Source organism: Lynx rufus, unplaced genomic scaffold (genome assembly GCF_022079265.1).
Source record: "Lynx rufus isolate CCGP_SWC_20201006 ecotype Redwood Valley unplaced genomic scaffold, mLynRuf1.p SCAF_3, whole genome shotgun sequence".
Lineage (NCBI taxonomy): Eukaryota > Metazoa > Chordata > Mammalia > Carnivora > Felidae > Lynx > Lynx rufus.
In genome coordinates this window covers 29,714,061-29,737,223 of record NW_025814845.1, presented here as the reverse complement: position 1 = coordinate 29,737,223, position 23,163 = coordinate 29,714,061, and the positions used below count along the sequence as shown (strand labels likewise).

Genomic DNA, 23,163 nt, shown 5'->3' with positions numbered 1-23,163 from the left:
CTGCACATCAGGTGAATAAGAAAAAACCCACATTAAACTGGGTAGGAGAGGGTGAGAAAATCTTGACATTAAATTCCATCCCCAGCACGATGACACACAACCAGGAGGCAACTAACAACTCCCAGCTTTTCCCTGAGGAGTGAAGGGTTTGGACCCACGTTTGGTGCCCTCACTTTTAAGACTTCCACACTAGAGATGGGCCTCCAAAACCTCTAGCTTTAATAGGCAATGAGACTTGTATCCACGAGACCTATAAGGACATAGCAAACAAGAAAACAGTCCAAAATAAGATCACATGGACCCACTGTGGCTAATCCCCCATGGCCCAGCACAGAGGCAGCAGAATGAAATGCACCCAGTCTCTCTGTGCAAAAGGCCTGCTATCTTAAAAGCTTTGGCCTGAGGGACAGGCTTCTAATTTAACACATACTTACGGGCCAACCACAACACTCTCTTGGCATACCCTCAACTACTGGGAGCCACTAAAAACAAAGATGGTAGAGCCAGGGCAGTGTTGAATAATTAGGCTCTTTTCCTACATGAGGCCACTCCTTCAAGACTGGGAGAGGTGGCTCTTTTAGCTAATGCATAGCAACCAAAACAGAGTCAATGAAGATGAAGACACAGTAATATGTTCCAAACAAAAAAAGAGATGAAACCTCACAAAAAGATCTTAACAAAATGGAGATTTTGCTTGATCTCCATTAAGTGATTTATGTGATAGTTTACAATAATGGTCATAAAAATAATTCATGAACAAAGTGAAAAAAGTACCAAACAAATCACAGACTTGAAGACTATAGTTTCTGAACTGGAAAATACAATAGAAAGGTTCAATGACAGACTAAATGAACAGAAAGGATCAGTGAACTTGAGGATAGGTCAATGAAACTCATCTAATCACAGCAAAAAGATAAAAGAATGAAAGTGATTATAGCTTAGCTTAAGGGATTCATGTGATAACATGAAGCCAACCAATATTGATAATCTAAGGGTCCTAAAAGAGAAGAGAAAGAGGGTGAAAATTTCCCTAACTTGGAGAAAGAAATAGACATTCAGTTCTAGGAAACTCAGAGTTTCAAACAAGATGAACCCAAAGAGACACCAAGACACATAATTAAATTGCCAAAAGCTAAAGGAGAGAAACAACTTGTTACACAAAAGGGAACCCATAATACCATCAGCAATTTTTTTAGTAGAACCTTTGCAGACTAGGAGACAGTGGCATGATATATTCAAACTGCTGAAAGAAAAACAATGCAACAAAGAATACTCTACCTGGCAATACTGTCCTTCAGAACTGAAAGACCGTTTTTTTTCTTTTTAATATACTTTACTGTCAAACTGGCATACATACAACACCCAGTGCTCATCCCAACAAGTGCCCTTCAGTGCCCATCACCCACTTTCCTCTTTCCCCCACCCCCCCATCAACCCTCAGTTTGTTCTATTTAAGAGTGAGAGACCATTTTCCAGACAAGGAGAAACTAAAGGAGTTCATCACCACTAGACCAGCCTTATAAGAAATGTTAATAAAGGGGCGTCTTTAAGCTGAAAGTGCGGATTTTTAAAAAAGAATATTTATTGTGTGTGTGTGTATGTGTGTGTGTGAGAGAGAGAGAGAGAGAGAAAGAATCCTAAACAGGCTTCGCGCTAAAAGTGCAGAGCTTGGTGTGAGTCTTGAACCCATGAACTATGAGATCAGGATCTGAGCTGAAATCAAGTTGGACACTTAACTGCCTGAACCACCCAGGCACCCCTGAAAGTGCTGATTAATAAGAGGAAAGCATATAAAAGTGTAAATATGAATGCTTAAAGGTTAATATATAAATTCAGAATAATCTTATGTTGTAATATGGTGGTGGGTTAATCGCTTACTAAAGTAGTAAAAATAACTATAATGACAATAATGGACACCCAACTTGCAAAGATGTAAACTATGACATTAAAAATAGAATGGGGGGTGGGGAGAGTAAAAGTGTAGAGCCTTAGAATGTGTTTGAACTTGTTATAAACATAAAATAGACCGGTTTTATGTAAGCCTCATGGTATCCACAAAGAAATGTCTATAGTACATACACAAAAAAAGAATCTAAGCATACCACTATAGAAAACAATTAAATCACAAAGAGAAGAAGGAACAAAAAAGTTAAAAAACAGCCAGAAAACAATAAAAATGTCAGTACGTCCATATCTATCAATACATTAAATGTAAATCGACTAAATTCTCTGATCAAAAGAGTGGCTGACTGGATTAAATAAGTAATATCCATTTGTCTTGCTGCTAACAAGAGACTTACTCAGTTTTAAGGACAGAAGCAGACCGAAAGTGAAGGAATGGAAGAAGATATTCCAGGCTAATGGAAACCAAAAGAAAACTGGAATAACTTTACTTATATCAGATAATAAAAGACTATAATAAGAAACAAAGAAGGTCATTATATAATGATAAAAACGTCAACCCAAAAGTGGATATAACATTTGTAGGTATGGACTTAACATAGGAACATCGAAAGATATAAAGCAAGGGGCAGCTGGGTGGCTCACTTAAGCATCTGACTCTTGATTTTGGCTTGGGTCGTGATCTCAGTTTGTGAGTTTGAGTCCTGTGTTGGGCTCTGTGCTGACAACACGGAGTCTGCTTGGGATTCTGTCTCCCTTTCTCTCTGCCCCTCCCCTGCTCAGTCTGTCTCAAAAATAAATGATATTCATTTATTCATTAAAAAAAAAAAGAATAGGGGTGCCTGGTTGGCTTAGTCGGTTAAGCAACTGATACCTTTTATTGGCTCCGGTCATGATCTCACAGTACATGCTATCAACACAGAGCCTGCTTGGGATTCTCTCTATTCCTGCCTTATGTGCGCACACGCTCTCTCTCTCTCTCTCTCTTTCAAAATAAACATTAAAGAAGTAAAAAAATAAAGATCTAAAGCAAAATTCACAGATCTAAGAGAGAGTTAGCAATATAGTAAGAGTAGGGGACTTCATCCCCTAACTAGATCATCCAGACAGAAAATCAGTAAGTAAACATTGCACTTACCAGACCTTTACAGAATATTCCCTCCAAGAAGAATAGACATTCTTTTTTTTAATGTTTATTTTTGAGAGAGACACAACATGGGTGAGGAGCAGAGAGGGTGAGAGCGGGGAGACAGGGGATCCAAAGCAGGCTCTGCACTGACAGCAGAGAGCCCGATGTGGGGCTCAAACTCATGAACCGTGAGATCATGACCTGAGCTGAAGTCAGACGGTCAACCGACTGAGCTACCCAGGCACCCCAGAATAGACATTTTTAAGCACATATGAAACATTCTCCAGGAATGATCGATCATAGGTTAGGCCACAAAAACAAGTCAATAAATTTAAAAAGACTGACATCATATCAAGCGTTTTTTCTAACCACAACAGTATGGAACTGGAAGTCATTTATAAGAAAAAAAAATGGAAAATTAAAAAATATGTGGAGATTCAACAACATGCTATGGAACAACCAAGTGGGTCATGGAAGAAATCAAAAGAAAAAAAAAATAACCGGAGACAAATGAAAATGGAAAGATAATATACCAAAATTTACGGGATGCAGCAAAAGCAGTTCTAAGAGGGAAGCTGATAGCAATAAAAGCCTATGTCAAGAACAAGAAAGATCCCAAGTTAAACAACCTAACTTTATACCTTGGGGAACTAGAAAAGAACAAGCTAAGCCCAAAGCTGAGATAGGGACTAAAAAGAGTAAAAAAGAGCAATAAAACTAAGCTGGTTAAAGGAAATAGACAAACCTTTAGCTAGACTCACCAAGAGAAAAAGAGAGGACTCAAATAGAGGAGATATTACAACTGATAAATATAAAAGATCATAAAAGAATACTGTGAACTATTATACACCAACAAATGAAACAAACTAGAAAAGAAATAGATATAATCCTAGAAACAGAATCTTTCTTACAAGACTGAATCATGAAGAAACAAAATCTGAACAGACCAATTACTAGTAAGGAGATTGAATCTGTAATCAAAAAACCTCCTAGCAAACAAAAGTCCAAGGACAGATGGCTTCACTGGTGAATTCTATCTAACGTTCATACCAGTCATTCTCAAACTCTTCCAAAAAATCAAAGAGGGAACATTTCCAAACTCATTTTATGTGGCCAGCATTACTCAGATATCAAAACCAGACAAGGATACCACAATAAAGGCAATTACAGGCCAATATGCCTGATGAACGTAGAATACAAAAACCATAAGCAATCTATTAGCAAACTGGCCTCAATAATATGTTAAAAGGTTCATACACCATGATCAGGAGGGATTTTATTCCAGGGATACATGGAGATAGTTCATCTACAAACTAATCAGTGTGATAACACCACATTAAGAAAATCAAGAATAAAAATCATATGATCATCTCAATAGATACAGAGAAAGCATTTTGACAATATTCAACCTCCATTGATGATAAAAGTTTATACCAAGTGGTAATAGAGGAAATATACCTCAACATAATATAGGACAAGCCCACAGCTATCATCATCCTTGGTGGTTACAAACTTACAAAGATTTTTCCTCTAAGATCAGGAAGAAAATAGGGATGCATATTCTTGTCACTTTTATTAAACATAGTACTAGAAGTCCTAGACAGAGCAATTAGGCAAGAAAAAGAAATACAAGGCAGCCAAATTGGAAAGCAAACCAAAGTGTCACTATTTGCAGAAGATGTGATACTATATATAGAAAACCCTAATGACCACTAAGGTGTTAGAGCTAATAAATGAGTTCAGTGAAGCTGCAGGATACAAAACCAATATACAAAAATCAGTTGCATTTCTATACACTAATGATGAACTATCAGAGATTAAGAAAACAATCCATTTACAATTGCATAAAAAAGAATGAAATACTTATGAATAAATATAACCAAGGAAGTGAGATACCTGTACATTGAATACTGTAAGACACTGATGAAAGAAATCAAGGACACATAAGTAGATACTGTGCTCACAGATTGTAAGAATTAAAATTGTTAAAGTTTCCATACTACCCAAAACAATCTACAGATTCAATGCAATGTCTATCAGTCTCCAATATTTTTCACAGAAATAGAACAATCCTAACATTTGTATGGAACCACAGAAGACCCTGAGTAGCCAAAGCAATCTTGAGAAAGAAGAACACAGTTGGAGGCACCATAATTCCTTAAACTATACTACACAGTTATAATAAGCAAAACAGTATGGTATTGGCATAAAAACAGTTACATTGGTCAGTTAATTTAGGACAAAGGAGTAAAGAATATATAATGGGGAAAGGAGTGGCTCTTTAATAAATGGCGGTGAGAAAACTGGATTACTTGCTCACACCATATACAAAAATCAACTCAAACTGGATTAAAAATTTGAACATAAGACCTGAAAGCATAAAACTCCTAGAAGGAAATATAGGGGGTAAGCTCCTTGACATGAGTCTTGGTAATGATTTTTTGGATTTGACCCTAAAAATAAAGGCAGGAAGGCAGGAAAGCAGATATAAACAGGTGAGACTACACTGAACTAAAAAACCTGTATACAGCAAAGGAAACCAACAAAATGAAAAGGCAACATGGAAATTTGCAAATCATACATCTGATAAGGGGTTAATATAAAGAACTCCTACTATTCAATTGGCAAAAAATCCAATTAAAAATGGTCAAAGGATCTGAATAGAAAATTTTCCAAACAAGATACAACAAATGGTCAATAGGTATGTTAAAGGATGCTGCTACACATCACTGATCATCAGGGAAATACAAACCAAAACCACAATGATACATCAGCTGACACCTATCAGAATGGCTATTATAAAATGACAAGAAATCACAGGTGTTGGCAAGGACGTGGAGAGAAAGGAGCCATTGTGCACTGTTGGTGGGAAGGTAAACCAGTGCAGCAACTGTGGAAAACAATATAGAGGTTCCTCAAAAAATTAAAAACAGAACTACCATATGGTCCAGCTATTCCATTGCTGGGTATTTATCTGAACAGATCACTATCTTGAAAAGATATCTACACCCCTGTGTTCATTTCAGCATTATTTACAATGGCCAAGATATGGAAACAACCTAAGTGTCCATCTATATTGGATAAAGAAAATGACACTGGAGAAAGAAAGTCATGTGTGTATGCACACACACAGAAATGTTATTCAGCCATAAAAGAAAATATTGCCATTCACAACAACATGGGTGGGCCTTCACTATGCCAAGTGAAATTAGAGAAAGACAAATCCTGTATGGTCTCACTTATATGTATAAAAACACTGAACTCCTACATAACAGAGAACAGTTTGTTGGTTGCCAGACGCCTGGGGTGGGGAGTGGGTGGAATAGATGAAAGTGGTCGAAAGGTACAAGCCTCCAGTTATAAATAAGTGCTGGGGATGTAATGTATAGCATGGTAACTAGAGTTAACTATGTTGGATATTTGGAAGTTACTGTGTGGTGATGGATGTTAACTTACTATGGCAATCATTTCTATATATATAACCATTATGTTGTACACCTAAAACAAGTAATGTCAGTTATTTCTCAAAAAACTTGGACATAATTATGTTGTTTTAAGATGCTAAATTTGTGATAATATGCAGCAACAGAAAATGAAACAAATCTTAATCATAATTTGAGCATGCTTTAAAAACAGAATTTGACAAGCTGACTCTAAAATTTTATAGAGAGATGGAAAGGATTAAGAGTAGTCAAGGGGCGCCTGGGTAGCTTGGTTAAGCAAGGCTTGTGAGTTCAAGCCCTGAGTTGGGCTCCAAGCTGGGTGTGAAACCTACTTAAAAGAAAAAAAAAAAAAAAAAGATCACTGAGGATAAAACTGGCAGGAACCAGCAGACAGAAAGGAGCATGTGACTTCTCCCTCCTCTGTCTTCCCTTCTCCTCTACTGCCTTCTAAAGACAGTCTAACCAGGATTCACTGGCAAAGAAGTAGTGTAATTTTCAAAGTTTCTGTCCCATGCAAGTATATAATTTTGAGTTTGAATTTGACACATGATAGTATAACAAAAAGCACATGGTTGATGAGAGATCACAGGAATGTGCTAAAACATGATTCTCAACTTTTTCCATGATTGCAGCCTTTTGGGAGTCTTGTGAAAATACAGATGCCACATTCCAGCTCCCAGGGTATCTGATTTAGTCTGATTAGCTTGGGCATCTGCACATTAACTAGTATTTCAGGTGATTCTAGTTTAGATGCACTTTGAGAAGGAATTGGCGTTTCAGAGGAACTTCAAGACTGGATGGTGGCATGAGTATCATTCAGTGTAGACCCCTTTGGATCACATGAGGGAAGATATAGCAGGAAGGGGAACCCCTCTGGAAAGCACAGGGTCCTGAGACACAGAGACAACCCAGGCTACTCCAAGGAACAAATCAAAGCACATCTGGTGGAGGGTCCAAAATATTCCTATGAGTAGGGTAATAAAATAACCAAAGTCACAACAACAGAGAGCAAGTAACAATCCCCAAAAAAACACTTCTTGAAGGGCCAGGCCCTGGACAGTGTATGACCCTCCTTTAATATAGCAGTGCTGGTAGGTGCAGAGCATACAGCAAGCTTTTAAAATGCATAAGGGACAGAAAACTAGCCAAAATGGTGAAATGGAAAGAAATTCCTCAAAAGAAATTCCAAGAAGTAGCAACAGCTAACAAATTGACCAAAACCGATTTAAGCAATATAATGGAACAAGAATTTAGAATAGTAGTCATAAAATTGATCGCTGGACTTGAAAAAAGCATAGAGGACAGCAGAGAATATTGCTACAGAGATCAAGAGACTAAAAAATAGTCATGATGAATTAAAAAATGGTATAAAATGGAGGTGGCTACAGCATGGATTGAAGAGGCAGAAGAGAGAATAGGTGAAATAGAAGATAAAATTATGGAAGAAAGAAGCTGAGAAAAAGATTAAAAAATCCAGGAGTATGAGGGGAGAAGTAGAGAACTGAGTGATGCAATCAAACGGAACAATATTCGTATTATAGGAATTCCAGAAGAAGAAGAAAGAGAGAAAGGGACTGAAGGTGGACTTTAACAAATCATAGCTGAAAACTTCCCTGATCTGGGGAAGGAAACAGGCATTGAAATCCAAAAGGCACGGAGAACTCCCTTCAGATGTAATTTGAATCGATCTTCTGCATGACATATCATAGTGAAACTGGCAATATACAAGGAATAAAGAGAGAATTCTGAAAGCAGCTAGGGATAAACAGGCCTTAACATACAAAGGTAGACACATAAGGGTAGTAGCAGACCTATCTACTGAAACTTGGCAGGCCAGAAAGGAATGGCAGGAAATCTTCAATGTGATAAACAGGAAAAATATGCAGCTGAGAATCCTTTATCCAGCAAACCTGTCATTCAGAATAGAAGGAGAGATAAAGGTTTTCCCAAACAGAAACTGAAGGAATTCATCACCATTAAACCAGCCCTACAAGAGATCCTAAGGGGGACTCTGTGAGTGAAATGTTGCAAGGACCACAAAGTACCAGAGGCACCACTACAAGGATGAAACCCATAGACATCATAATGACTCTAAACCTGTATCTTTCAATAATAACACTGAATGTCAATGGACTAAATGCTCCAACCAAACGACATAGGGTATCAGAATGGATAAAAAACCAAGACCCATCTATTTGCTGTCTACAAGAGACTCATTTGAGATCTGAGGACACCTTCAGATTGAAACTGAGGGGATGGAGAACTGTCATGCTACTGGAAGTCAAAAGAAAGCTGGAATAGCCATACTTCCATCAGACAAACTAGACTTTAAATTAAAGGCTGTAACAAGAGATGAAGAAGGACATTATATAATAATTACAGGGTCTATCCATCAGGAAGAGCTAACAATTATAAATGTCTATGCGCCGAATACCGGAGCCCCCAAATATGTAAAACAATCACAAACATAAGCAGCCTGTTGATAAGAATGTGGTAATTGCAGGAGACTTTAATACTCCACTTACAGCAATGGAAACATCATCTAGACACAGGGTCAATAAAGAAACAAGGGCCCTGAATGACACATTGGATCAGATGGACTTGACAGATATATTTAGAACTCTGCATCCCAAAGCAACAGAATATACTTTCTTCTCGAGTGCACACGGAACATTCTCCAAGGCAGATCACATAGTGGGTTACAAAACAGCCCTTCATAAGTATGAAAGAATTGAGATCATACCATGCACACTTTCAGACCACAACACTATGAAACTTGAAATCAACCACAGGAAAAAGTCTGGAAAACCTCCAAAAGCATGGAGGTTAAAGAACATCCTAGTAAAGAATGAGTGGGTCAACCAGGAAGTTAGAGAAGAAGTTAAAAAATATATGGAAACAAATGAAAATGAAAATACAACAATCCAAACGCTTTGGGATGCAGCGAAGGCAGTCCTGAGAGGAAAATACACTGCAATCCAGGCCTATCTCAAGAAACAAGGAAATCCCAAACACAAAATCTAACAGCACACCTAAAGGAAACAGAACAGCAAAGGCACCCCAAACCCAGCAGAAGAGAAATAATAAAGATCAGAGCAGAAATAAACAATATAGAATCTAAAAAAAACGGTAGGGCAGATCAATGAAACCAAGAGTTGTTTTTTTTTTTTTGAAAAAATAAAATTGATAAACCTGTAGCCAAGCTTCTCAAAAAGAAAAGGGAGAGGACCCGGGCGCCTGGGTGGCTCACTTTGTTGGGTGTCTGACTTTGGCTCAGGTCATGATCTCACATTAGTGGGTTCGAGCCCTTCGTCAGGCTGTGCTGAGAGCTTGGAGCCTGGAGCCTGCTTTGGATTCTGTGCTTCCCTCTCTCTTTGTGCCCCTCCCCTGCTCTCTGTCTCTCTCAAAAATAAATAAACATTAAAAAAAAAAAAAGGGAGAGGACCCAAATAGATAAAATCATGAATGAAAATGGAATTATTACAACCAATCCCTCAGAAATACAAACAATTATCAGGGAATACTATAAAAAATTATATGCCAACAAACTGGACAATCTGAAAGAAATGGACAAATTCCTAAGTACCCACACACTTCCAAAACTCTCAGGAAGAAATAGAAGTTTGAACAGACCCATCACCAGTGAAGAAATTAAATCAGTTATCAAAAATCTCCCAACAAATAAGAGTCCAAGACCAGATGGCTTCCCTGGGGAATTGTACCAGACATTTAAAGCAGAGATAATACCTATCCTTCTCAAGCTGTTCCAAAAAATAAAGGGAAGGAAAACTTCCAGACTCATTCTATGAAGCCAGCATCACTTTCATTCCCAAACCAGACAGAGACCCAGCAAAAAAGACAACTACAGGCCAATATCCCTGATGAATATGGATGCAAAATTTTTCAACAAGATACTAGCAAATCAAATTCAAAGCATATAAAAAAAATTATTCACCATGATCAAGTGGGATTCATTCCTGGGCTGCAGGGCTGGTTTGACATTTGCAAATCCATCAATGTGATACATCACATTAATGAAAGAAAATATAAGAACCATATGATCCTGTCAATCGATGCAGAAAAAGCATTCGACAAAATTCAGCATCCTTTTTTTTTTTTAATTTTTTTTCAACGTTTTTATTTATTTTTGGGACAGAGAGAGACAGAGCATGAACGGGGGAGGGGCAGAGAGAGAGGGAGACACAGAATTGGAAACAGGCTCCAGGCTCTGAGCCATCAGCCCAGAGCCCGACGCGGGGCTCGAACTCACGGACCGCGAGATCGTGACCTGGCTGAAGTCGGACGCCCAACCGACTGCGCCACCCAGGCGCCCCCAGCATCCTTTCTTAATAAAGACCCTCGAGAAAGTTGAGATAGAAGGAACATATTTAAACATCATGAAAGCCATTCATGAAAAGCCCACAGCTAATACCGTCCTCAATGGAGAAAAACTGAGAGCTTTTCCCCTGAGATCAGGAACACCACAGGGATGTCCACTCTCACCACTGTTGTTTAACATAGTGTTGGAAGTGCTAGCATCAGCAATCAGACAACAAAAGGAAATCAAAGGCATCAAAATTGGCAAAGACGAAATCAAGCTTTGACTTTTTGCAGATGACATGATATTATACATGGAAAATCCGATAGACTCCACCAAAAGTCTGCTAGAATTGATGCATGAATTCAGCAAAGTTGCAGGATACAAAATCAATGTACAGAAATCAGTTGCATTCTCATACACTAACAATGAAGCAACAGAAAGACAAATAAAGAAACTGATCCCATTCACAATTGCACCAAGAAGCATAAAATACCTAGGAATAAACCTAACCAAAGATGTAAAAGATCTGTATGCTGAAAACTATAGAAAGCTTATGAAGGTAATTGAAGAAGATATAAAGAAATGGAAAAACATTCTGTGCTCATGGATTGGAAGAATAAATATTGTTAAAATGTCAATACTACTCAAAGCAATCTACACATTCAATGCAATCCCAGTCAAAATTGCACCAGCATTCTTCTTGAAGCTAGAATAAGCAATCCTAAAATTTGTATGGAACCACAAAAGACCCCGAGTAGCCAAAGTAATATTGAAGAAGAAAACCAAAGTGGAGGCATCACAATCCCTGATTTTAGCCTCTACAACAAAGCTGTAATCATGAAGACAGCATGGTATTGGCACAAAAACAGACACATAGACCAATGGAATAGAATAGAGACTCCAGAATTGGACCCACAAATGTATGGCCAACTAATCTTTGACAAAGCAGGAAAGAATATCTGATGGAAAAAAGACAGTCTCTTTAACAAATGGTGCTGGGAGAACTGGACAACAACATGCAGAAGAATTCTTACACTTTCTTACACCATTCACAAAAATAAACTCAAAATGGATGAAGGACCTGAATGTGAGACAGGAAACCATCAAAACCCTAGAGGAGAAAGCAGGAAAAAAAACCTCTCTGACCTCAGCTGCAGCAGTTTCTTACTTGACACATCTCCAAAGGCAAGGGAATTAAAAACAAAAATGAACTATTGGGACCTCAACAAGATAAAAACCTTCTGCGCTGCAAAGGAAACAGTCAACAAAACTAAAAGGCAACTGATGGAATGGGAAAAGATATTTGCAAATGACATGTCGGACAAAGGGCTAGTATCCAAAATCTATAAAGAATTCATCAAACTCCACACCCGAAAAACAAATAATCCAGTGATGAAATGGGCAGAAGACATGAATAGACACTTCTCTAAAGAAGACATCCGGATGGCCAACAGGCACATGAAAAATGTTCAGTGTCGCTCCTCATCAGGGAAATACAAATCAAAACCACACTGAGATACCACCTCACGCCAGTCAGAATGGCTAAAATGAACAAATCAGGAGACTATAGATGCTGGAGAGGATGTGGAGAAACGGGAACCCTCTTGCACTGTTGGTGGGAATGCAAACTGGTGCAGCCGCTCTGGAAAACAGTGTGGAGGTTCCTCAAAAAATTAAAAATAGATCTACCCTATGACCCAGGAATAGCACTGCTAGGAATTTACCCAAGGGCTACAGGAGTGCTGATGCACAGGGGCACTTGTACTCCAATGTTTATAGCAGCACTTTCAACAATAGCCAAATTATGGAAAGAGTCTAAATGTCCATCAACTGAAGTATGGATAAAGAAGATGTGGTTTATATATACAATGGAATACTACTTGGCAATGAGAAAGAATGAAATCTGGCCATTTGTAGCAACATGGATGGAACTGGAGAGTGTTATGCAAGTGAAATAAGTCAGGCAGAGGAAGACAGATACCATATGTTTTCACTTATATGTGGATTCTGAGAAACTCAACAGAAGACCATGGAGGAGGGGAAGGGGGGAAAAAAGTTACAGAGAGGGAAGGAGGCAAACCATAAGAGACTCTTAATACTGAGAACTGAGGGTTGATGGGGGTGAGGGTGAGGGGAAAGTGGGTGATGGGCATTGAGGAAGGCACCTGTTGGGATGAGCATTGAGTGTTGTATGGAAACCAATTTGACAATAAATTTCATTTAAAAAAAAATAGTCAAAACAATCTTGGGAAAAGTAACAGTGCTGGAGGATCCACAGTACCGGACTTTAAGATGTGTCATAAAGTCACAGTAACCAAAACAATGAAGTATTAAAATAGGGGACAAATACATCAATGGAAAAGAAGAGAGGGTACAGTCCAGAAACATCTATACTTAAAACCTCATTGGTTTTCAACAAAGGCACCCAAGCAATTCAACGGGGAAAGGAAAGATTTTTCAACAAATGGTGTTGGAAGACTGTATATCTGCTTGAGGGAGCTGCAGGGGGAATCTCAATCCTACTCTCACATATAAACAAAAATAATTTCAACATGGGTCACAGACCTAGAACTTCTAGAAGAAAACCTAGTAGAATATGCTCATGACTTGTTAGTAGACAAATATTTTTTTAGACAGGACACAATAACCATAAAATTTTACAATGTATAAATTATAATTAAAATCTCATTAAAAGACACCATTAAGGAAATGAATTGGGAAGCCACAGAAAGAAAATATTTGCAAAATATATCTGACAGATTTGTATCTAGGAAATGCAGATAAAGAAGTTTTACAACTCAATAACTAAAAGACAACCCAGTAACAATGGGGAAGAATAGTTTTCAGCAAAAGGTCCTGGGACATGTACATGGCAAAAGAAGGAGGTTGGATCCCTAACTTAACACAGTACACAAAAATTAAATGGATCAAAAATATAAATGTAAGAGCAACAACTATAAAACTCTTAGAGCGAAACAGCTATAAGTATATTCTTAGATATGACTCCAAAAGTGCGTATAGCATATATAACTAAAGACAGAAAAAAAGATAAACTGGACTTCATGAAAATAAAAATTTTTACATCAAAGGATACTATCAAGAAAGTAAAAAATACTTCCACAGAATGGAAGAGGATATTTGTAAATGATTTATCTAGTAAAACACTTGTATCTAGGGTCTATTAAGAATTCTTATAACTTGGGGCGCCTGGGTAGCTCAATCGGTTAAGGGGCCGACTCTTGAATTTCAGCTCAGGTCATGATCTCACGGTTCGTGAGTTGGAGGCCCGCATCAGGCTCTGCACTCACAGTGTGGAACCTGCTTGGGATTCTCTCCCCTCCTCTCTCTCTGACCCTCCCCTGCTCGCTCTCTGTCTCTGTGTCTGTCTGTCTGTCTCTCTCTCAAAATAAATAAATAATAAAAAACGAATTCTTATAACCCAACAATAAAAAGATAAATTACCAGGTTAAAAAATGGGCAGAGGACTTGAATAGACAGTTCTCCAAAGGTACAAAAATGGCCAAAAAGCCCATGAAAAGATGCTCCATATCTTTAGTCATTAGGGAAATGGAAATCAGAACCACAGAGATACCACTTTACACCCACTGGGACATTATAAACAAAAAGGCAGACAAGCCTTTGTGTGCTACTGATGGGAATGCAAGATTTCTCAGGTGCTGTGCAGAGACTAGCAGGGCTGCAGCACAGTGAGCGGGAGGGGGAGGGGGAGGCGGAGGCTGTTTTTGCAGGTGTAGTAGAAAGTTCCCAAGAGGGTTTGTGAAGGGAACTTGATACACTGCAGGTGGACGAGAGGACTTGCCCATGGACTGGGGGAAGAGGCGAGGATGAGTCCGATAACGTCCGGGTTTCCGTCCTGACCGGCTAGTTGAATAGAGCTGCTATTTACTGAGGAAAGGAGACTGTGGAGGCAGGTAGTGAGAAAACGCAGAGTTCCATTTTAACCAAGTGAGGGTAGATGCCGTGTCAGGAACCGATCTCACTTTTTCCTTTCAACGAGACACCCGGGTTTGGGCGGGCGGGGCTTTTGGCTTCCCAGGCAGACACCACATTTCCCTGCCTCCCTTTGAAGTATTTGTGGCCATGAGTAAATTCTTGCCAGTGGAATTCAAATGGAAAGGGTATGTATAGCTTCCATGTGGCAAAAATGAGACTTGGAAAGAAGCGATTTTTCAAATCTGTGGAAGCCAAAACCTTTATAATATATTCAGAACTTTAAAAAACTCCATTGTTCATAAGCTGGCTCTGGTTTTAACAGACTGATTAAAAGGAACATGTGGTTTGATAAAATACAGCATAGTTGAAATCCATGATGCTGGTTGGCCAAATAGCCTTTGTCACCATGGAGACTGTACAACCTGCCTTTTTAGCATTTTTTAAGCACACCAAAGGTTTGTTGTAGATTCTTCAAATCTGACAAGTTACATGATGCACAAAAAGGAGGTGTTACCAATACAAACTGTAAAGCCGTGTCTACTCTGTGGACCCTCACGCCCTGGGAAATGAGTGAATTGTCTGGCACTTACCTGCACGCGCGACTCACTGCTCTACCTCTGTTCGCAGGTACTGGGTACAGTCCAAGATTTTTTTTAGTTGAGCAAAGTTTAGTTTTTCTGAACACATAGGACATGTGCTTTCAGTATTTAACATGCTGTTTGGGGAGGGAAAGGCAGAGTAAAATGAAATACATTCCTTTATCTTTGGGATATTCTAACGTGAAAAACAGCTATTCCTGTCTACACCTCCTTAGTCATGTTCATCATGCAGTTTAAGAATTAGGAATATTCAGTCCTCATGCAAGGTCCCCTTTAAGGATAATGTTCACAAAGGTCATTTAGAAAGTTCTTCCAAGAAGACAACTTGGGTCTTTAGGAACATGAATAAGGAGACCTCAGAATAAAAGAGTGGTTGAATCAAAGGCCTCATCCGTGTGGCGGAATGAAACAATGCACACTTACATCTTAAATTCTGAGTACAGGGCAGGGAAGTCGCAGTGTGGGCACACAGTCCAGTCATCCTTCAACATATGGCGACCCTGGAAAGAGTACATTTCAAAGTAAAATTCATCATTTAAAAAATTCCTGCCATCATTCAGTTATGATACACATATTCAAGTTAAAAGCCAGACCTCTAAATTATGAAATTGGTATTTCACGTAGGTGATTGACTATGAAGAGATGGCGTCAAACAGACTGAAGCCAGATTTCATTTCTCACATTCACAGAAGGGTGTTCAATTTTGTGACATCATTACCTAAATTTATTTTCCTCTAAAATAAAGCTTATGTTAGCCTAGTGATTAACAAATAATCTGTATTTAAATTTTTCTAATAGGTCTTAATATTAAAATTAATACTAAAAACCACCACTTATGCAGTGCTACAGTATGGCAAGGTAGTGAACTAGGACTTCATGTTCTGTCTTCAACCTGCAGTTGATCTCACTAGGCACACATTGTTAGGGTTGGGCCCGGAAGGTAAAGCAAACTGCACAAGGTTATATAGCCAAGAAAGTGGCAGAAAAAGGCCTTAAGCCAGGACCATCTGATTCCCAAGTGTGTTTTTTCTTACACAGCAAGTATTCAGATGGATTGTGAATATTTGTTAAAAAGAAACTTACTGTTACAATGCAATATGGGATGTTATTTTTGCATCCAGGACACAGGAGTTCACACTCTGGGAGAAGAAATTCGCAGAAGGGACATGGGGTTGTGGCCTCTTCTGTCTCGGATGTATCAGGTCTCCTGTGAGAAGGAATCACGTGTTTAACATGCCTACTTCTTCACAGTCAGAATCTGAAACTAGAGAGAAGCTCAGCATCAGCCTGCACTCTAGCTCAGGAAGGGGGAAGAGGAATCAAGATTGGTCAGACCGTAACAGTATATGGGCCACATGCAGGACTTAGAGTTCATGGCACAGTAAATGGCAGAAAACATGGGTGGGTCTTCTGTGTCCTCTCTTCTAGGGTCACGGAGGGGTAAGCTTGCTTTTTCTCCTCTGTCTCTCCCTTTTGTATACTCAAGTGGTAAAGACTGCCTAAGGCTGTGCAACAGAACTTCCTTGTGACCACGGCAGCGTTCTAATCCTGTGCTCTTCAATATGGTAGTCATGAGTCACATGAAGCTTCTGAGCGCTTGAAATATGGGTGATGTGAGGAACTAAATTTTAAATTTAATTTTAATTTAAATAGCCACACGTGGCTAGCAGTTACCATATCAGACCTCATAGCTGTAGAGAAATCTTAACTAGCATCTCTTCAAAGCTAGTGCCCAGGCGTGGCACCAAAATGTCAGGGCAAACGTGCCCCTACGTTTTCTCCCCACCTGCCTCTTCATGAGGAGGGAAATTCTATATGCTCTGGATGGCAAAGCTGGAAGGCAGAGGGATCTGTCCTTGCTGGCATCAGGACCCAGCAGCACCAGCCCTGGACTGTGATGCTTTGTGTAGGAGTCAAAGAAATCCTGACTTGTTCAAGCCATTGTCGGGTTTTCTGCTGCTGGTAGCTGAATACAGTCCTGATTGCTGCCCCCCATCCATTCTCTTACCGAGCCTGCACACTAGCAGCCGTATTCTAACAAACGCATTTGTGAAGTGTGATTAGATAGAAGGAGCTGTCACTGCCTACCGGACCATAGCCTCAATCTTCTTTTTGTACTTGGCATCTATTTTGTGGCGGTACTCAGGCCTCATCAACATAGCTGCGAAGCTGAAAGCAGAGTTCTTCAGGCCTGCTCTGTGGCACTCGATCACAGTAGACGTCAGGATGGGCACAATGTCTGCAAAACAAGCGAGAGCAGAAAGCACAGTGCTCCTACCGTCATGACTCTGTCCCTGTTCAGGAGGAAAACAGGATCACACCTCTCTAAATGTGCATTTTCTGGCAAAGAACCAGATGTGTGACCTGTTAAACGAGGACAGGACACAGCAGTGAAGTCGCTGCTTATCAAAATGTCCTTCCTGTGATTATACTGTGTTTTGTCAGGGGACACTTGGACCGGCACTTGCTTGAGGACATCTGCATGTATCCTCCCGTTACCGGTGAGAGAAAGTTTTACATTTGACAGGACTGCCGATGCATGGTAAGGGAGATTAAGAATTTTATGCACTAACCTGTCTCCATGCGTCTGTTTCTCCAGGACAGATATCCAGAAGGTGAATTAATGGATCAAAGAGCATGACCTTTTAAAAAACACTCTTAGCACAAATTGCCAAACTGCTCTCTAGAAAGGCATATACCAATGTCCATTCCCACCAGCAGTCGCGAGAGTGTGTGTCCTGTTACACCATTTGCCAGCATGGTATACGGTTAAAGTTTTTTTTCATGTAACAGAAAAGAATATATTTAGAGAACAGGGGTTGGTGAGGTATGACCTGTGAGCCAAATCTGGCCCTCTGTTTTTGTACGACTCATGAGCTAAGAATGGCTTTTACATTTGTCGATGGTTGAAAAAAATCAAAAGAATATTTTGTGACATATGAAAGTTATATGTGGTTAAATGTCCATGTCCAAAAATGTAAAGTCCTTTTGGAGCACAACCATGCTCATGTACGGTTTACGTAGAAACAGTAGTTGTGACAGAGACCGTTTGGCCCACGAGGCCTAGACGTTTAGCCCTTTACAGAAAAATTGTGTTGCCCTGTCGTAGAATGTGGGAAAGTCTATTAACTGAAGAATGTTATAATGATACATCATATGGGATAATGGGACCTTTTGTAGAGGGCGTGGCCTATCATGGTTGAGAAGAGAGTCAGACTTATTAGCTAATAGTGTGATCTCGGGCAAGTGTTATTCACTTCTTTTGCCTCCATTAGCTTCTCTGTAAAATAGGGAAAGTAATAATAGTACCCATGTGTGTAGTGTTGAGGTTATTATCCTTAGAAAGATCTGCTTGATCTTGGCTGGCATGTGGGACTTGGATTTTGGAGGAGTTTCTGCCATTTCCAGAACTGATAAGAGTGGCTCACTGCCTAAACTCTTGGTACAAACAATGTGGTTTATGCTGAACACCTGCTCTCTGGGAGTCTGGAAATTCAGTACATACCAAGCGGGAGGTGCTGATGTGACCAGGCCCCCGTACAACCCCTGGGCACTGAGTCTCCTCTGGGAGACCCCATTTTACGTGTGCTGTCACACAACTCATTCCTGGAGGAGTCGAGTGTGTCCTGTGTGACTCCATTTGGAAGGGACCCTTGGAAGCTTGCACCTGTGCTCCTCCAGACTTTGCCCCATGTGCCTTTTCCGTTTGCCAATTTGGTTTTGTATTCTTTTGCTGAAATAAATCGTAGCCTTCGGCACTATGATGTGCCGAGTTGTGTGAGTCCTAGTGAATTGCCAAACCTGGAGGTGGTCTTGGCATACCGTTATACTATAGTGGCTGCAGAGTTAGTGACTATAGATCTCACGGTGCCACACGAATGCAGAAGTGCAGGTAACAAGCTCTTCTCAGACAGTACTCACGTGACGGAAACTTGCTGATGTTGTTGGCCACCCGAATAAGCATACGTGCCCCTTTCATATGATCTCCATTTTTAACATGAATCTGAAATACATGTTTTACTTTTCTTAGAGATTTTGATTCAACCTAATTCACTCTTTATTGCCCCAAATAAAATAATCCCCCCTTGATTATGACCCTGAACAGGGTCGTTCCAGGATCCTTGCAGTCTTACTTGGCTTATGGCACTTGGGATTTCTCCTTTATTCTTCCAGCGGCTGCTGCCTGGCACCATGGCCTCACTGGCCTCACCTCTACTCTGTGCTCTGTTTTCTACTTTGTCTTAGACCATGTGACATGAGTTCAAATCCCTGATCCATCTCTTCCTGGCCATTTTTGGAGGGCTAATGATACCAACTTTGCCAAGCGGTCGTGAGACCTGAAGGCCGGGTCTGTCAGGCTGAAAGGGGATGAGTTGTTAAAGGAAAAGAGCGCTGCCTGTCATGTGGAAAAAGGGGCAGCGATGGCTGGAGGGTAAGGCTGAGATCGGGTAAGTACTAAGTACGAGCAGGGTCTGTGATGCTTAAGATGAGAGGAAGCTGGAGAGTCCACAGGACCAGGCCACAACGTTGCTGCATCATCCAGGCAAGGTGGGGCAGCCGACAGGGGTGGGGGGTGCGGGGTGAGGGGAGCAGACTGAATAGGAGGCAGAACTGGTGAGAATGTGCAGGGCAAGTTTAGAGTAACTCCCAGGCATCCAGTCTAAGCAAATGAATGATAGTAGAATTTACTGAGCACTGCAACCTTCTGTTAACTGAATCTAAAGGGTAGGGAGTCCCCTGCTGTTTGTCCTCTGTTGACTCTCTGTGCCTCAGACTTCCCAGCCCAGTCATCGAGACCCAGAGTTCCCAGGCTGTCCCTCAGCCAGAGTCCCTGTCCCACCTCTGAGAGGAAACATCCACCAAAGCTGTCTTGATATCCCCTGAAATGTGGATGGCTTTTTTCAGTCCTTGGTGTCAAAGATGGTGCTGACATTTTCACATGAACTTGTTCTTACTTGGAAAGGTTAACAGTTTCACTTCTGATATCACAGTTAAAAATCTTGGGAATGTTTGGTGCTTGTGAAAGAGGCAAACATTACAGCAAAGGGGGAAGAGTCACAGGGGCCCTGCAGTGGGAGGGAAGAGGGTGTCTGGTCCTATGCAAGTGACAGGCCAGCCCTTAATGCCAGAGGAAAAGAAAAAGACGAGAACCATCCCTATCACTTAGGGTGCTTCTTATATAAGGATTCCTTAACTTTTGCTTCCCATCTTCTACCAGCTTTTTTTTTTTTTTTTAATGCTTATTGTTGAGAGAGACAGAGACAGCACAAGCAGGGGAGGAGAAGAAAGAGAAGGAGACCCAGAATCCAAAGCAGGTTCCAGGCTCCAAGCTGTCAGCACAGAGCCTGACGCAGGGCTTCAACTCACAAACTGTGAGATCATGACCTGAGCTGAACTTGGACGCTTAACTGGCTGAGCCACCCAGGTGCCCCCCACCAGCTCTTTCTATCCTCCCCCTGACCCCAAAAGTTCCATCTTGCTGGATTCTGTGCCCCCAGCACACTGGCACTGCCACTCAGGTCTGAAGCTGAGAGAGACCTCCCTTCTCCCTTTCTACTCTTTTCCACCTGAGAGAATGGATCTTCCTGCTGCTCTGGAGGGAAATGTACTCTCAGGGGTTGCAAGCTGGAATTCTAATTTTTCCCTTAAAATCAGTGTTACAGGGGCACCTGGGTGGCTCAGTCGATTAAGTGTCTGACTTCAGCTCAGGTCACGATCTCACGGTTCGTGAGTTCGAGCCCCGCATCGGGCTCTGTGCTGACAGCTCAGAGCCTGGAGCCTGCTTCACATTCTGTGTCTCCTTCTCTCTCTGCCCCTTCCCTGCTCATGCTGTGTCTCTTTCTGTCTCAAAAATAAATAAATATTAAAAAAAAAAATCAATGTTACAGAACTGTGTGGGCTAACACGGTAGCCACTAGCCACATGTGGCTGTTTAAATTTAAAAATGAAAATTGTAAGTCATCCCTACATCCGTGGGGCTCAAACTCATGACCCTGAGATCCAGAGTCACATGCTTTTCCAAATGAGCCAGCCAGGTGCCCCTAAAATTAAAATTATGTAAAGGAAAAAAAAATGAGTTTATCAGTTGCACCAGCTGTATTTAAGGTGCCCCACAGCCAGGCTAGTGGCTGCCACGTGGGGCAGCACAGATACGGTACACTTCTAACACTGTAGAAAGTTCTATTGGACACTGCTGTTATAGATAATTGGGATCTAAGTCATTCATAATATGACTACTGTGATCCTAGGTACTGTCAAAGTTAAATAAGCTCTTGTGGACGGGCCTGAATGCCAATTTAACATTAATATGGGAAGGTATATTCTGATATAAATGAAAATCTGGAAGAATATGTAGGTTAGATTCTGTATCTTTACAAAGATGTGTTTATGTGTGTGTGGATACACACACATATAATATTTAAGAAAACTGTACACAAGTATTTGAGGTTTACGTGATGTATTTTGTTTTTTATTAAAAATTACTAATTGAAAAAACAGAACAGACAACTGGACATAAATACTAATGTAAAAAAAACATGCACACATGTCTTCATAGAAGTATGGAGGGCGTATACAGCACTGCGTTAACAAGGTGTTATGTATGGTGATGGGCTCAAAGGGTAAATTTTTCATTATACTTTTCTACACTCTCTAAATTTTCTCAGTGAATATGTATTATTTTTATATTCAGATGAAAACTAAATAGTATTAAAAATCATGGAGGGGGGGCGCCTGGGTGGCGCAGTCGGTTAAGCGTCCGACTTCAGCCAGGTCACGATCTCGCGGTCCGGGAGTTCGAGCCCCGTGTCGGGCTCTGGGCTGATGGCTCAGAGCCTGGAGCCTGTTTCCGATTCTGTGTCTCCCTCTCTCTCTGCCCCTCCCCCGTTCATGCTCTGTCTCTCTCTGTCCCCCCCAAAAAAAAAAAAAAATCATGGAGGGGCGCCTGGGTGGCTCAGTCCGTTAAGCGGCCGACTTCGGCTCAGGTCATGATTTCACGGTCCGTGAGTTCGAGCCCCGCGTCGGGCTCTGTGCTGACAGCTCAGAGCCTGGAGCCCGTTTCAGAGTCTGTGTCTCCTTCTCTCTGCCCCTCCCCCGTTCATGCTCTGTCTCTGTCTCAAAAATAAATAAACGTTAAAAAATTAAAAAAAAAATCATGGAATTGTATAAAATCCACGATCTTAGAATTAATATAAGCTCTGGTTGAACAAAAATGTCTTTTTTTTTTTTTTTTTTTGGCCAGGTAATACATTTATGTGCTTCAAAATCAAAACAAGGTAAAACAAGGTACACGGAGAAAGATATGCTCCCTTCTATCACCTGATTGGGATAGTACCAGGCCCCCTCTGTCCCATGTCTTATTCCCTTTAGGAAATTACTTTTGCTAGCTAGACTTCTGAGTATATTTCTCATTTTACTTGCAATGAATATTTATTCATTCTTATTTTTTTCCCTTTTGTACACAAAAGGCAGCATATTGTACAATTATCCTATGTTGCTTTTTTTCACTTAACAACATAGAGATCTAGAAAATCACGCTCATCCAATGGAGGGGTGCCCACAAAAAAAATCCTTCAGGTGATAAACTCACTTGGCAGATTATGTCCCAAGTCACTGTAAGGCCTCACCTTCACGAGGATATAACTGTGCAGAATCATGAGGTTGGTGGCCATCTCAGAGGGAATTTTGATCTTCTGGGATTTAAGTTCTGCATACATACTGAAGAGAACGTCGTGTGCATTCCGATAGTTTCCTGGAAAAAGGCGGCAAGATGGCATTATTGCAAAGGATGAAATCTGAGGACTTTCTGTGGGCCCT

The 23,163-nt window shown here is 40.5% G+C and overlaps 1 protein-coding gene across 1 annotated transcript in view; it reads right to left on the bottom strand.

Annotated features, from left to right (window-relative positions):
- Positions 1–23,163, bottom strand: part of WDR19 (WD repeat domain 19) — a 113,533-nt gene that overhangs the window by 4,604 nt on the left and 85,766 nt on the right. Inside the window, exons 31-36 of the mRNA XM_047090378.1 lie at positions 22,974–23,098; positions 19,270–19,351; positions 17,437–17,587; positions 16,432–16,555; positions 15,772–15,848; positions 15,340–15,464 (exon numbers count right to left, since the gene is read on the bottom strand). Coding sequence (XP_046946334.1) covers positions 15,353–15,464; positions 15,772–15,848; positions 16,432–16,555; positions 17,437–17,587; positions 19,270–19,351; positions 22,974–23,098 — 671 coding nt within the window. The 3' untranslated portion in view covers positions 15,340–15,352. The remainder of the gene's footprint in view (positions 1–15,339; positions 15,465–15,771; positions 15,849–16,431; positions 16,556–17,436; positions 17,588–19,269; positions 19,352–22,973; positions 23,099–23,163) is intronic.